Source organism: Corvus hawaiiensis, chromosome 13 (assembly GCF_020740725.1).
Source record: "Corvus hawaiiensis isolate bCorHaw1 chromosome 13, bCorHaw1.pri.cur, whole genome shotgun sequence".
NCBI lineage: Eukaryota > Metazoa > Chordata > Aves > Passeriformes > Corvidae > Corvus > Corvus hawaiiensis.
In genome coordinates, this window is record NC_063225.1 from 13178854 (window position 1) to 13194602 (window position 15749).

At 39.9% G+C, this 15749-nt stretch overlaps 1 protein-coding gene across 2 annotated transcripts in view; it reads left to right on the top strand.

Moving 5' to 3' along the window:
• IQGAP1 (IQ motif containing GTPase activating protein 1) overlaps positions 1–15749 on the top strand; it is a 55737-nt gene that overhangs the window by 38380 nt on the left and 1608 nt on the right. For both annotated transcript variants that reach the window (XM_048317489.1, XM_048317488.1), the window contains exons 24-37: positions 469–624; positions 839–1002; positions 1772–1996; positions 3238–3378; positions 3469–3553; positions 5735–5967; positions 6728–6860; positions 7201–7303; positions 8737–8872; positions 10168–10255; positions 10684–10896; positions 11978–12144; positions 13536–13658; positions 14523–14631. In XM_048317489.1, the coding sequence (XP_048173446.1) occupies positions 469–624; positions 839–1002; positions 1772–1996; positions 3238–3378; positions 3469–3553; positions 5735–5967; positions 6728–6860; positions 7201–7303; positions 8737–8872; positions 10168–10255; positions 10684–10896; positions 11978–12144; positions 13536–13658; positions 14523–14631 (2076 nt within the window). The remainder of the gene's footprint in view (positions 1–468; positions 625–838; positions 1003–1771; positions 1997–3237; positions 3379–3468; positions 3554–5734; positions 5968–6727; positions 6861–7200; positions 7304–8736; positions 8873–10167; positions 10256–10683; positions 10897–11977; positions 12145–13535; positions 13659–14522; positions 14632–15749) is intronic.

The window sequence follows — 15749 nt, forward strand, 5'->3', positions numbered from 1 at the left end:
TTCTCTGAGTGCAAAATCTCAGTTGGTGTAGTGAAATTTATCTTAGAAGGAAGCTGTAGTGGTTGGGCTGATGCTTGCAGTGAAAAGTGCCATTGCTGTCAGAGTATGTGGAGGTAGTGCGCTAGCTGAATATGGAACAGTATTTTTAAGTTGTAAGCCCAGTTTAAAAAAGGTAAACATTTCCAAGCATCTTCAGAATGTGACCAGCTCTGATAGTAATTGCTGCCAAGAGTGACTAACCCTTCTGGGATTTCAGACAAATTCACAAAGTCAGGAACAAAGCAGAACATGTACTTCAGTTGGAGAAACTGCTGCCATACCAAATAATGCTTCACTTTAATAGCCCCAGGCATTCCTTGACCCTGCGTTTCCGCATCCAAGAGAAGTGGCTCTCAGATGCGACTGTTTTCCAGTATTGCCTGTTAGAAATTGCTGAGAGTGAAATCTATACCTATTCTTTCTTTCCAGGATGTTGTTTCTCATAGCAAAAAACTTACCAAGAAGAATAAGGAGCAGCTCTCTGACATGATGATGCTGAACAAACAAAGGGGAGGTTTGAAAGCACTGAGCAAAGAAAAGAGAGAAAAGCTGGAAGCTTATCAGCATTTGTTCTACCTACTTCAGGTAAGCAACTTCTTACACTGCTCGGTAACCTTTTGTCATAGAAGCTTATATGTCTTAGCACAGTCTTTGCTTATGCAGTGTAGTTGTCATACAAGCAGTAAGGTTGGAAAAGACCTTTAAGATCAAGTCCAACCAGCAACTGTTTTGAGCCACCTTAGTTTTTAGCGACATCAGCAGGGACATGCACACTAAGTAATTTTTCTTGTTGTTGTAGACTAACCCAACCTACTTGGCCAAGCTGATTTTTCAGATGCCTCAAAACAAATCCACAAAATTCATGGATTCTGTCATCTTCACGCTGTATAACTATGCATCCAATCAAAGAGAGGAATACCTGTTGTTGCGACTTTTCCAAACAGCACTGCAGGAAGAGATCAAGTATGTGGTAGCATAAGGCACATTCTTGCTGTCGAATCAGTTTTGGCAGTTCCTGAAATTGAGGCCATTTTCATGTTAAGTCTAGTGCATATATGCAGATAATGCTAATCTGTCCCTTCGTTGTCCTCTTCCCATTTCATATCTGTTAATGTAGTCTATAAAAGAAGAATCAAGTATGTCCATTGAAGATGAGGGCTTTTCACTTCAATCAAGATTTCACTGCTCAACATGGCAGCTACTTTTACATGATGCAAAGTCATGCTAAAATTCAGTCTAATCTCAATTCTCCAGTGTCTGATTATAAATATGTCTAACAAACTGCAAATTCAGGCTTTACAAGCCAGGAACAGAGCTAAATCTAAGCTCTCTGGATTTCCAAAAAGCTAATGAGGAGTCTGAAATCTCTGTTGTTTGGCATTTCTTTTTCTTGTCAGTGGTAGAAACTCTGGCTGTCCTCAGACATGTTTTGTTGGATTGGTTAGGCCTTAGGAGCTCAGTGTTACATGACTTCAGTTCTTTACAATGCAGAGTGGCACAATTTGCTGTGAGAAAGAATATTCAATGAAGTTTTTGAGGAACTACCCTTAAGCATTTTTGGGAATGCTTTTTAGGCATGAAGATGGTATATGGCCTGAAACAAATAACTTCTAAAAAATATTTTCTTCACACCCCCCTCCCCCCCAAAGTCATGCTTGCAACAGTAGTCCAGGGAAGTGTAGGCGGTGAGTTATGCATACCTCAAATTTCATACAGATTCTTTCTTCTTCAGATCAAAAGTAGACCAGATACATGAAATTGTGACTGGGAATCCTACTGTTATTAAAATGGTGGTAAGTTTCAATCGTGGTGCCCGTGGTCAGAATGCCCTGAGGCAGATCCTTGCACCAGTTGTGAAGGAAATCATTGATGACAAGTCACTTAATATCAAAACTGATCCTGTGGATATTTACAAGTCTTGGGTTAACCAGATGGAATCTCAAACGGGAGAGGCCAGGTATGGGACCTGTTAATACTGTATTTTTCTAAACATTGCTTAGCTGCTTTGCATTGCTCAGTTAATCATTCAGAAAACCATCCTTGGCTCCACTGCATGCATCTGTCCAAGTGATCGTCTCGTCAAGACAGCTTTCATCTGAGAGTTCTAAAGTTCATATTCTGGTGATGGTGCTGAGAGTATTAAACAGGAATGTCATTAGGTGATGGAAGAAATGCTCTTTGTTGTTTTCTTATGTTAACTTGATAGTTAGCTATGAGACGCCCTCTAACCTAAAAGAATGCATTGTAGGAAAAAGTATTTGGGAATCACTTCCATGTCAGTCCATGTTCATGTCATACATAGCCTGTGCAAACAGGTACTATTTGCAAGCACACAAAGCTGCTCTTGCTGGTAGAAAGCATCGCATTGCAGTTTTCTTGGTCCTAACATCTTTCTAATTAGTATTAGCCACTGTTAACAATTGTATTGAGCTATGTGATTTTGTGTCATTCTGGTTTCTTTGTCTTCAGAGGTTGTGATTTGCTAGAACTTGAAGATTCTATTGTGTTATTGGGGTTTTTTTAACATACTTTTAAAAAAAAAGCAAAAGCCATATGGATGAATGAGTTCCTCCATATTTAGAGCAATCTGCAGTCATACACCTTAGCACACTTCATGCAAAATTCTGGACATTAAAAATGCAAGCTAAGATGTGTGTTTAGATTCTTCTCTGTACGTAAGATTTAGGATATGCCTTTATGAATTACCAGCTTCATCTGTGTTCACTGGAATACTGTGCCATAGTTTCAGCTGATTGAAAAAAGACACCTATTCATTTGGCACTGTTTCCCACCAGCAGCATGTTTTTTGGTTTTATGGACGCTGCTCTAGCTTCTGCTTGTATCCAAGTTTTCATCATCTTAATACCCAAATGCATAGCTTTCTTTTTCACCAATTTGCAGTCTGAAGTACCACTATATGTTATGGATGGTGCTTTTTTTTGCCTAGTGTGTATGCTGTAAAAAAAATTAGGTTTTGAGTTAGCTGGGTCTTTCTTGCAGTGGCCATTGCAAGGGAAAGTAAAGGAAGTAAAAGCAAAAGAATTTCAGCTCTGATGGTACCAAACAGGTTAATTAAAGGCAATGCATAGCTTTTGGCAGTGAAGTGAATATAAACTTGTTTCTGTGTCAGGCTATACATTCTTGAAATGTACTAGCTTGAGTAATATTCTCCTTTATATGTTTGACTTTTTCAAATAGCAAACTGCCATATGATGTTACGCCTGAGCAAGCCCTAAGTCATGAAGAGGTGAGGACGCGCCTGGATGCCTCAATCAGAAACATGAGGACAGTGACAGACAAGTTCCTGTCTGCCATTATTAGCTCAGTGGACAAAATCCCGTGAGTCTGATGCACCAATGTTATCCCTGAGAAGTTGCTGGTGTCTTCATGCTTGCAGCAGTCTTATTTGACCTTTTCTTTCTCTCAAAGTTACGGAATGCGTTTCATTGCCAAGGTCCTAAAAGACTCCCTGCATGAGAAGTTTCCTGATGCTGGCGAGGATGAGCTTCTGAAGGTGAGGATCTGTACACCTTTGTGAATAATTGTCAGCCAAATTGGCTGTGGCAAGCACATCTCATCCTTCTCTCGTTAGGTGTATGTGTGGAGAGGAGCGCATGTAAACCTATTTATTTACCTCTACGGATAGAAAAATATTTCACATCAGGCTACTGATGTTAGCTTCATACGCATCACTTGAGATGTAATGTGTTGTTTAGAAGGAGGTACCCTGTTGCTTCTGTTTTGCTTTTAGTATCGTGGGCATTTGGTCCTTCAGGTTTCTTGACTTGGGGTTACTGTTGCTCCTAGAAAGTAAACTTCTGGTTAACTAGTATGATCACAGCCCAGTGCTCCTTTCTTAAAGAAACAAGTTAAAATGTCTGTATGCAAAATTCCTAATGCCCCATCTGGAACCCACTAGGATATTTTGACAGCAATATGTAGAGTAACTTCCCATGATGCCTAGTCAGTTTTGAATTTTGCGTTTCAGTTGGTTTGGAGATCTAAAAGGATCCTAATATTAGTTGCTCTTAGATGAGTACAGTGTTGGGGTTTTCATTGAAATTTCTTTGGTTTCGTGGCTTTTGGTAAATTGCGAATTTATGCCCATGAATGCTTTAGTTTTTAATACAACATAGTTTGGTTATTAGAATACTTGACAACGTCTCTTTAAGCTTTTCTGCCTCTACTTCATTACAAAATAATTACCAATCTGAATGCTGTTTTCTTCTCTCTTCTAGTTCTGTGCTTTCCCATTCTGAGACATCGATTCTTTCTATGCAGGTGAATTAATTTCTTCCATCTGTAAATTTAGGTGGAAAACTGCAGTTTTTGTTAATCCTCATGGAAACAATGTAACTATCCACATGAAAGTCAAAACTGCAGTTGCATGCAATAACTACTTGTAGATTTTTATTTTTTTTTAGCAGCTGAAGATACCCATATAATATACTGTTCTTCTTGCCCCACAAGTTCAAAAGTTATTAATTCAGTTTCCTTCATGGTTGTTTTATTCTTTTTACTGGTAGTAAACAGTTTGACTCTTAACAGTCAACAGACTGTTAACATCCCATGGCATAATTTGCAAGAGTACAGCAGAGGCTTGCATAAAACACTTGTCAAAACATGACCTCACTGAAAGCAGTTGTTAATTTCTGGGACTGCTTAGCAATGGCTAGGTTTTTTCTCTGTGTTTTCAACTGTTTGTTCAGACCCCAGTCTCTTCCATGCATTTAAGTCACATGGCAAGCAGGTGAAGCCAAGATTCAGTGACCTGGCCTTCTGCAAATGAGCACGTGGTGAGAGAGCTTTTGCTTTAAATCAGCATGGTGGGTTAATACCTTTTCATTGCTAGAATTACTTTTGGCAAAATATCCAATACAGGATAGAAGAATACTGTGAGCATATGGATAACGTGATAATCTCTACTTGTAGTTCTTTGAAATATATATTGCTGCTCACATTTGACTAGGTAAATTGGATTTTTGAAGCATCAAATGCCATTCGTCTTCTGTACTTCTGATTTTCTTTCTTCTGGATTAAATGGTTTCTCAGTCTCACTAACTAGGGGTCTGTGCCCAAATATGTTGCTGGCCCACAGAAGAATTACTCTGGAAGAGAAAAGGGCTTTGGACAAGGAATGGAAAGTAATTTCCTCAGTTTAACTTCTTGGTGTGCCATTCTTTCTCCCTGTTTTTGCTTTGTCAGAGATGGCAGCCAATGCTGCATACTTCTTTAAAAATTGGCTCTTGTTCTATATTGAAACTTCATTATCAGATTCCTCTATACTGTGGTCATTCTGCCCTCTGTTAGGCTAACTCAATTACATTTAATTCTCCTGACAGACTGTCTCACGCTCATATCAGTAGTTCATTAGTAACTTGTAGTATCTCCTCTCCATACATTTTGTAAGTTGGAGTTCTAAACCTTTATGCATAGGAATATCTGCTGCTGTATTGTCCTGTGACTGGTAGTGCTCAGGCTTTCCTCTGTGTTGACTGCTTATTGCATCTTTATGATTTTTGCTTTTTTTTTTTTTTACACTTTTTGGGATGGTATGTGCTTCTATACAGCAGAACCTTTGTCTTGGAAAGAGGCTTACAAGAAAATAATTTATCAAAACACAGAGTAGTTTCAATAAAATTCAGTTGGGTCCTGTACTGTTGTTTATTGATGCGTTTCTTCTCTACTTTCCCAGATTGTTGGCAACTTGCTCTATTATCGCTACATGAATCCAGCCATTGTCGCACCAGATGCCTTTGACATCATCGACCTTTCAGCTGGAGGTCAGCTGACGACAGATCAACGCAGAAACCTCGGTTCCATTGCAAAGATGTTACAGCATGCTGCATCCAATAAGATGTTCATGGGAGACAATGCTCATCTAAGCATCATTAATGAATACCTATTGCAGTCATACCAGAAATTCAGGTAGAAGACCGTAGCTAATTAAGCTGGGAAGTTTGGCGGAGGGTAACATTGCAAGTAAAAAGGGAAAATAATAAATTCTGAATACGGAAAATTCTCTCTCTGTCAAATATGCAATCTGTTAAAAATAGATTTCGCTCCAGACTGCCACAAGCATCACTGACAATGGCAGATAAAATGTATACCTGGAATTTATGAACAATACATTGAATGTTAATGAGATTGCAAAGCCAAGAGTTTTGAGTGTCCAGAATAAAGGTTGCTTTTGCACTTACTTATTACGGTACTTTGGACATGGACAACCAGAATGGACATACATTCTTCTGTCCTGTGTGAACCCTGGTTCCACATGAAAATCTAGTGATGATCAGGAATAAAGCAGGTTGGCATTTAGCTATTCACGTAGTTGAAGTAAGCTTTTGTTCAAGAATTGTCATCTTGCATCTCCTGTGTTTTGGAAAAAAGGTAACCAGGGGTTGGAAAAGGACGATAATGCAGTGGGGTCAGGAGAATGAGGTCACTGAAGCTAGGTCTTGTCAATTCTGAAAATGAGCGAATGTCAGCACGGCCAGTATCAATGATTGAATTTAGTAGGTTGCTTCTGATGTGTTAAAATAAAGCTGACAAACTGTAGTGTGCCATAATGTACCATAGTTTAAAGAGGAGAGACTATGCTTGAGATTGTCATGGGGAGGTAATACTCTTGATATATCACATGACTCTCAGAGTCATACTGACTGTTCTCTCCTTCTTTGTTCTGAAGACGTTTTTTTCAGGCTGCCTGTGAGGTTCCTGAATTGCAGGATAAATTTAATATTGATGAATATTCTGACTTGGTGACTCTCACTAAACCAGTAATTTATATTTCTATTGGTGAAATCATCAATACACACACTGTAAGTATACACTAGTCATAGTTGCTCCTTATAAGCAGTGTTTGCAAAGAAAATGCTGCTTCTGTCTGAAACACTAAGGTGCTGAATCCAAGGCTGAAAGTTGTCATGATTGTAGTTTGTGAGAGCTTGTTGATTTATAGAATCAAGTAATTTAGTTATGGCTTCACTAAGTTTCTTTGAAAGCATTTGAATGTGTGATACTGGCACAGCTCTGAATGTTGATATTGCTGCTTGGAGTTCAGTGATTTTTTTCTAAAAGATGCCAGCCTAAAGTAATGAAATTTTACTATCTAGAAGGAGATGTACTGTTAAAACATAATTGTTTTTTCTGTTCATCTAGTTGCTCTTAGACCATCAAGATGCAATTGCTCCTGAGCACAATGACCCAATTCACGAACTGCTGGATGATCTCGGAGAGGTTCCTACAATTGAGTCCTTAATAGGTAGTCTAGTTTGTTCAGCTAAAGTAATATGTGATATTACCTTAAATGACTTAAAGTGCAGTAAAGAAACAATAAGAAATCATGACGGGTCGTTTGGGAGGATGTGCGCTAAAAAGCAGCAGCAGATTCATTGCAGTATATTTCCTCTGCAGAAGTTTTTTGCCCAGAAAAAAACATAGGTTCTTTCCTTTCTCCCCACCCACCTCACCTCATCCCACTCTAGAAATTTCTGGAAGACAGATGGATATTGACATATTTTCTTTGTTCCATTATGCTGGAGCCATTTCTCTGTGCTTGTGTCCCTGTTCCAGCTTGTTTGCAAAGATCCGTCCTTTCTGGAGATCTGTAGGTGTTCCTTTCAGAGTGTGGTAATAAATGTGTTAAATAGCATGTGTTTCTTTAGGAGTCTTTGGCAGGTGGACTCCTTTAGAGTTTTTTTTTCCATAAGAAAAATAGAATTTTATCCTCTTCTGGTTGGGGGAAGAAGGGACTAACACTACTAATCTGTGAAACTCTTCTGAAAACCTGAGCCATAGTTTACTGCTTCAGGATATAAAATATACTGGAAAGATGCACAAGTTTTTCTCCTTCCTTGGTTTCTGTGTTGCAGTATTTGAAGTTTCTAGTCTAGTAGTGGGGAGGGAAGCAAACCAGGCACAGTTTTTGGAGAGGATGCTCTGACAGCAAACAATTACCTTGAAGTTGCTTGATGACAATGGTTGGAACCTTCTAAAGGAGTGATTGCTTGCACATTTTCTTCCATGCACTAGCAAAGAACAGAATGTAAGAACTGTTGACTGAACAAACATAGACCATGGGTTTAGCTAGAACTTGCCCTCCTTCCCCATTTCATTTTTCCTGTGTGCATTGTGTCACTGTGGCTAATATGTCAGAGGTAAATCTTTCTGCAGCCCTTTAAAAAATGGGGGGGGGAAGATTCCAACAACTGTTCTGGTGAAAGTTCATATGCAATTGGAGCAAGAAAATTTCTTTTTGATGGGATAGCTTTGTTTAAGAGAAGATGACAAGCTTGCTTGCTAACAAGGGCTTTGCTCTTATCTTGAAACATTTATTCTAATGAGGACATGAACATATGGGCATCATCATATTTTTGTTTCTAAAATACTTTTGGCAGTTCAGCCACTCTTCTCAGTGAGATCCTGAGATACAGTGTGGAATACACAGAAGTCTTTAAGGCATATGAAGTGGTGATTTTCTGGCCAGTGCATTCTCTTAGATTTGCTACGAAAAAGTCTGTAATATATTCAAGATGATGTCTTTAAAAGTTGGTTTGATTTTTGAAGTGTCCCTTTGACAGTATAGAAAGCCGTTAAGTTTTTCTGTGATCTGTTATGTAGGGAAAAATTACGAAGTCTTGACAATCAAGAAGGTAAAGAATGTGATTTAATCTCTAAACTCTTTCTTCTTGCCAGGGGAAGGTTCTGGCAATGTTAATGACCCCAACAGGGAAATGCTAGCAAAGACTGAGGTTTCTCTCACACTCACTAATAAATTTGACGTTCCTGGTGATGAGAATGCAGAGATGGATGCAAGGACAATTCTGTTGAAGTAAGTAGGGGGTAACTACTTGGTATGTTACTCAAAAGAAGGAACAACTGGAGCTTCAACAGTTAATCTGCATGTGAAAATAAGAGAACTGAGGCATAATTTAAAGCAATGTGGGGGGACTGTTACTCCAAATACACTGAGATTGTAGTCATGTCCTTTTCAATGCTGTGGCATGACTTTTAATAGATGAAGACTAATAACCCTTTTTGAGCAGCATAGGTCTTACTACCCTAATGGAAAGAGGGCAATGGACTGTCAGGGATTTTGTTATTGCCAGAATCTTTATTCTGGAAAACTTTTTACTGATATTGATTCTTGGCTAGTTTTAAGCAAATCCCTATTGCTGAGATATATAGAGCAGTGACCTAACATTCAGATGCATGTTTACTTCCTCTGGTGCATTCCTGCTCTGATAGTAGATAGTTTAATTGAAAAATCTTCGATCAGCATGAAAAATGTTCAGTCTAGGTAGACAAGTGATCTCCCAGAAGAAAATTTTGTCTCCAAAAATTACTTTAACTGGACTTCTTAAAAGGTACATCACTATTTTCCTGTCCACCAGAAGAAGGTAGCATTGATTTCAAAAGTAAAGATTTCCCAGCTGCACTGGCAGTCATCTAAGTTGTGAATGATGAGGAAGGTGCCTATGTGATGCAGTTTGTGTGATTCCAGAAATAATTCCAGCCTGACTGCAAAGATGCTATTTTCATTGTGTGGCTTAAGGGCAGAAGTGCTTCAGAGTGGACACTGACTGTGATTAAATCTCAGCTCACATCAAGGAATGACCCTGTCTGTCAGCAGACTGGAGTTGAGATCTGCCTTGTCTCCCATGCACATAAGAAAATAATCCTTTGGAGTTTTTAGATACCTGTTATAGCTCATTGAAGCACACTTATGGATGGATAATATTATAGGGCTTTTCTGGTTGCACAAATTGGCTGCGGCTGCTTTATCTTTCACCTTGAATGCAGCTTCTGTGGTCCACATGGCAGTACAGGGGCTACCTTGTAATATATGGGGTAGCATCCTTGCTCTTCAAGGGAGTTTTGGGGAGCAAATTGTGCATATTACAGAGAGGAACCTCACGGGGAACTGGTTTCCAATAATGCACTGTCCAAAAAGTAAAGTGCTTCTCAGGGATCTGGTCTGGTCTAGCCTGTGACTACCTAAGTACTTGTCCAGTAATAATCTGACTTTGGATAAATCAGTAACATTGGTATTGTTGCAGAACAGAAGAGTATTAAAGGTCTTTCTGTTTAAATTTTTTTCTGCTATTCTCCCCAATTTCTTTGCAGCACAAAACGTTTAATTGTTGATGTAATCCGCTTCCAGCCAGGGGAGACACTGACTGAAATTTTGGAAACTTCAGCTACCTCAGAGCAAGTACGATGTTGTTTATCTCTGCTGGTTTTAGAGTAGGAAATTATCATCTATCTAGATATATGTGGGTATACGTGGGACTCTCCATTTCTGTATTGCAGTGAAGCTGTCCACCGATGATGGAGCAGGATGTAATGATAATCAGGAGGGTGTACAATGGAAGTAAATTGTGTGTGTGAACCTTACTCCTGCAGTAGTTGCTAGAAACTGCTTATGTAGAAGACCGTTTTAGATGGTAGGTAGGCTTCTGCTGGTTCCCATATGTAGAATGTGTTCATCAAAATGTGTTCATTTGAGTCAGTACAGGAATCGCCAGGCAAAACTCTTTATCCTGTGTTATGCCAGAGATCAGACAACCTGTTCCTGCTTCTTTTTGTCACCTTAAAATTGATCTGCTTATGAACTTGCAGTTTTTTGTTTTCTTTTTCTAGGAAGCAGAGCATCATAGAGCTATGCAGAAACGGGCCATTCGTGATGCTAAAACTCCTGATAAGATGAAAAAATCTGTCTCTGCAAAGGAAGATGGCAACTTGAACCTTCAAGAAAAAAAAGAAAAAATCAAGGCAGGCCTGAAGAAGTTGACAGAACTGGGGACAGTGGATGCCAAAAATAAATACCAAGAACTAATCAATGACATTGCGAAGGTATAACATTTGGTTGTTCCCTAGTAATCATAGTGGAGTTTTCCCACAGTTTGCAGCATTGTGAAACTGGCATGAGTTTTCAGAAGGAGAGTAAGGTTTTTAGTAGCTCATTTATAGACAAAAATCATACCTTTTGTTGCAGCATTTCCACCTCTTGGCATGTGGGAAGTCCTTTATTTTTATACAACGTTTCTGTTCTCTCAAATGACTGCGTTGCCAAGTTCTCAGGTACTTCAAGAAAAAACTTAATAGCTTGGAGGGGAAGTCCTGGTGTGTCATGTGTTTTTCTGCTCCATTTCACTGATTTAAGTAGTGCCTCTACAAGCTTATTCACACAAGGAAGTTTTGCCCATAACTTTAAGATGTCCTAACTGTTATTTTTATTTAAATGTGCCTGTTAAAGAATACCTAAACGATAAGGGGGTGGCTGTGAAAAACTTACAAAAGAGATCCAGTACTGTTGTACATTGCTATAGTGACAATGTATTTTATATCACAATGTTTACTGAAAAACTATTTGGGAAATGTTATGTAAGTAAACCAACTAAATAATTGCCTTTAGGGATCTGATAAGATTTAATTGTACTATAGATAATATGTGTCACATATTAAAGTAGCAGTCAATGAATGTAGTGGGTTTTTGTTGAGGTGTTAAGGCAAGTGATGCTTAAGGGCTGACTAACAAAGAAAAATAACGAAGACTGTGTGCTGCTATGGTTACAGTGCTTGATTTGTAAGATACTTTCCCTACACAGTGGTGGCAAAATTGCTGCTTTTGTATGATGTGCTGTCAGTGCCCACTCTAGTCTTTGCAACTAAGACGGAACTGAAGTTCGAGAAAGCCACAAAAGGTGCAAGTGTACTGCTGTGTAGAGTTGGTTAGTTCTGCAAACAGTTGTCACAGAGAAGAAACTGTGACACTTAAACTGGGGCAAGTGCAACTGAGTGCTCAAGCCTGTAGCATGAAGCAGTACTAAACAAAATCAAATGGTATGTTTCAAGTACTCAGTGGCTCTGGGACTGAGCACCTGGAGAGCTCAAATGACTGTTAAGTCTCTGCCTGTCTTTCTCTTCGGTGTAGGATATCAGAAATCAGCGTAGATACCGTCAGAGAAGAAAGGCGGAGCTAGTGAAGCTGCAGCAGACATACAGTGCCTTGAACTCCAAAGCTACTTTTTATGGAGAACAAGTAGATTATTACAAAAGTTACATAAAGACCTGCTTGGATAACTTGGCCAGCAAGGGCAAGTAAGTATCTTGGAACCGTAGAACCATAGAGCGGTTTGGGTTTGAGGGGACCTTTAAAGACCAGCCGTGGGCAGGGACACCTTCCACTAGACCAGGTTGCTCCAAGCCCCATCCAGCCTGGGCTTGAACAGATCTGGGGTGGGGCAGCCACAGCTTCCCGGGGCAACTTGTCCTGGGGCCTTACCACCCTCGCAGGGAAGCTGTTGGCTGCAGTTCTTTGAGTGCGACCATCCGATTGAGTCCTTATCCATCAAGTGGTCCATCTATCAAATCCATGTCTCTTCAATTTAGATACAAGGATGTTGTGTGAAATGTTGTTGAATGCTTTTCACAAATACAGGTAGATGATGTCAGTTGCTTTTCCCTCATCCAGGAATTCTATATTAACCCCTTTGTAGCAGGTCACCAAATTGGCCAGGCATGTGAGTGAAGGTATTTTGGCTGTCACCAATTACCTCCTTGTTTTCCATGTATCTTAGCATGGTTTCCAGGAGGATCTTGCCAGTCATGGAGGTGAGACAAACTGCGTCTTCCTTATTTCCCTTTTCCAGTTGGTAGGAGCTTCACTGGACTGCCACATTTTCTCAAATATGATAGATAGTGACTTAGCCACTTCTTCCACCAGTTCGCTGAGTACCCACAGGCACATCTCATCAGGGCCCACAGACTTGCACCCCTTCAGGTTGCTTAGATGGTCTCAAACCTCATGACCTACAGCAGGTGGTTCCATGGCCCTAGAAGTGCTTCTTAACAAGAAGCATGTGTTGCTAAGAAGAACCATAATGCCACCTACTCCAAGCTCCTCGTCCAAGCTCTTTCTCACAGCGATAGTTCTAGCGAAAGGGTCTCAGCAGCAATAGGAAAATACAGGGAGACATCCTGGTCATGAATGGGGTCAAAAAGACAAACTTGAAAGACTTTTTGGTCCCTTTGGGAGAAGGGAGTGCAGAGAGTCCAGTGCTATGAAGCTTGTTGCCCACATATGCACTTGCTGCTCAGTCAGTCTTTCCTGTCATCCTTCTTAGGAACAGAGAATGAAAATAACATAGTTACCTACAAGGAAACCCTTGATCACAAGTTGTCCCCTTTTTTATGCCAGAACAAGTCAGCTTGTTTTAGTGCTAGACAATTCAGATTTTCTGGGAGGGAAAAAAATTGTTGTCTTCTCCAGTGAGATGAGAGAATGTGAACCCTTTTCATCTGATCTGGGCTACAAGTGCTTTGTAGGTAAACTCACTAGTAGAAGTACATCATTATCTATCATTAGTCATAGTTCATTAGCTATACTGATTCTATCCCCTCTGCCAAATAGGATTGAATATTTACTGCTCAAAATGTCTTTACTTGTTTGAGTGACCTTCTAATTTGTTTGGTTTGTCTTTTTTCCCCAGAGTCTCCAAGAAACCTCGAGAGATGAAAGGCAAAAACAGTAAAAAGATTTCTCTGAAATACACAGCAGCTCGACTTCATGAGAAGGGAGTGCTTTTAGAGATTGAGGACCTGCAAGGTAGCCAGTGAGTATCTCTTTAAAGCTCTTTAGAGCTAAATAACCTTTTTGGAGGAAAAGGAAATAGGTATGCTGAATTCTTGTCTTTTTCTTAGAACTAGTCTAGATGTTGATAGTTGAGGACCAGAAATTCTGAGATCTGTTTGAGATTGTGTTGCACTGTCTTGCAATTTTGTTCTTGGAATTTTAGTATTGTTGGTAGACTTAGCTATTAAAGCTGAAAAATTTGTTTTGATGCCTAGGCTGGCATCACTAGGGCCAAGAAACCTTGCATAGTGATCACTCTTCAGTTCTCTTTTTCTGGTTGAAGCAAATAAATTCTTTGATTGAGAAGTGTAATGTGATTTAAACATGACATCCTCTTTTCCCCAAACCCTTCTCTGTCCCCCCCACAGTTATGGAAGGGTACCTCCTTGGGTGAATTGTTATTATGGTTAATAGCTTTCATTGTTAAAAAATCAGCTTAATGCTAGCTTGAGTTTCTCCAGCTGTAGTTTGCTAGCCTTGAGAAGCTGGCATATCTTGTGTGGAATATAGAGGAGCTGCCTGTTACTAGAATTTTTTCAACCCTGAATCATACTTTGTGCACTAAATGAGGCATGAATGTGCAGCACTAAAGTAGACTGTTTAGATTGTACAAGCTAACTTAAATTACCCTGTTTCCTGCTGTGCTTATGTGAAGATGTGATCTACCTGCCACAGAATCTGTTAGGCTTCTGTTCATTGTTGTATTGAGTCTGGTTGGCTTTTACAGGCTCATTCCCAGTGGGGATAATAGAATAAAGAGTTACAAACAAAATTCTTAGAAATTTATCTTTGTCTTATCTCATATATTGCCTCCCTGTGATTTTTCATTTCTCAAATTTCACAGGTTTAAAAACGTGATTTTTGAAATCAGTCCAACAGAAGAAGTAGGAGATTTTGAGGTTAAAGCAAAATTCATGGGGGTACAGATGGAAACCTTTATGTTGCATTATCAGGTAAGAACTGTCCTATTTAATAGTGTCATGTAAGTTCCCCTTGCCAGACTCTTCATCAAAATAGCAATGACATGGTTTTTGCCTAAACAGTCTGAAACATGCTCTCAAAAATAACCCATTTGTTGCAGGTGATACAGATGCAACACATAAAGGGGGATCCAAACTCCTTTTTGTTTCTTCACTAATGAAAGCCTGATGTCAGTCTGTGTTCTTAATTACATTTATACATATGCACACAAAACAAGCATTTGCATTTTCAACAATTTCCTGCTACAGCAGAGAGCTTGGGAGTCTGTGGCAGCAGTCACCTGGGCTTGTGTGTGATGGCTTCAGCCAGTCATTATGTATTGGTATTCTTTCTGCTACCCTATACTTGCCCGTTTCTTTCCCGTTCTTAGGTGTCGTCCTTAGGTGTCAACCTTTACTTAGGCCACCAGAACAGGCATGCTGACTGACCTTTTCCCAAATGGCTCCCTGTTCTTTTTCTCATGCCAGTAATGTTACATGTGGTGTCTCTGTCCCGTTCTTCCACTTCTTTGCCCACCCCCGTCCATCTTGGTCTTCATTAGGTTTGTTAGTTGTGGAAGCCTCAGGCCTCTCAAAACAGATTGTGTGCAGGAAGACCTTGCATTGCAGTTAGTTCATGCCACCTAACTGGCTGCTGGGATGGACAGCTGCCTCACACCTGTCATTTGTGTTGAGGACTCCCCTAGTTTGTTCTGGTCCTAGTCCATCAGAGCTGGTCATGAACTTCTTGGTTCATGGGGCTACTCGCTTCTCAGGCACATGGTTTACTATACCACTATGCCTTTGTAGCAGGGCTTTGCAGATAAAGTAGATGCTGTCAGAGGACAGCAGCAAGGGATGCAACATCACACACGCCCACCCACATGCCCACACCTACCCACCCTGTCACCTGCAAGAGTGGGATTGCTTCAAGAATTTAATCAGTGAGATAAAATCAGTGCAGGTGCATTGCTGACAAAGCAACGTATAACTAGAAATACTGCCTTACATAAACACCTCAGAGATTGAATCAGCATCGTATGCATAGTGACTGAGATGCCATTTCTTTTTGTGCCCTAGATTAAAGTGCTATAAGCCACTTCCCTGAGATC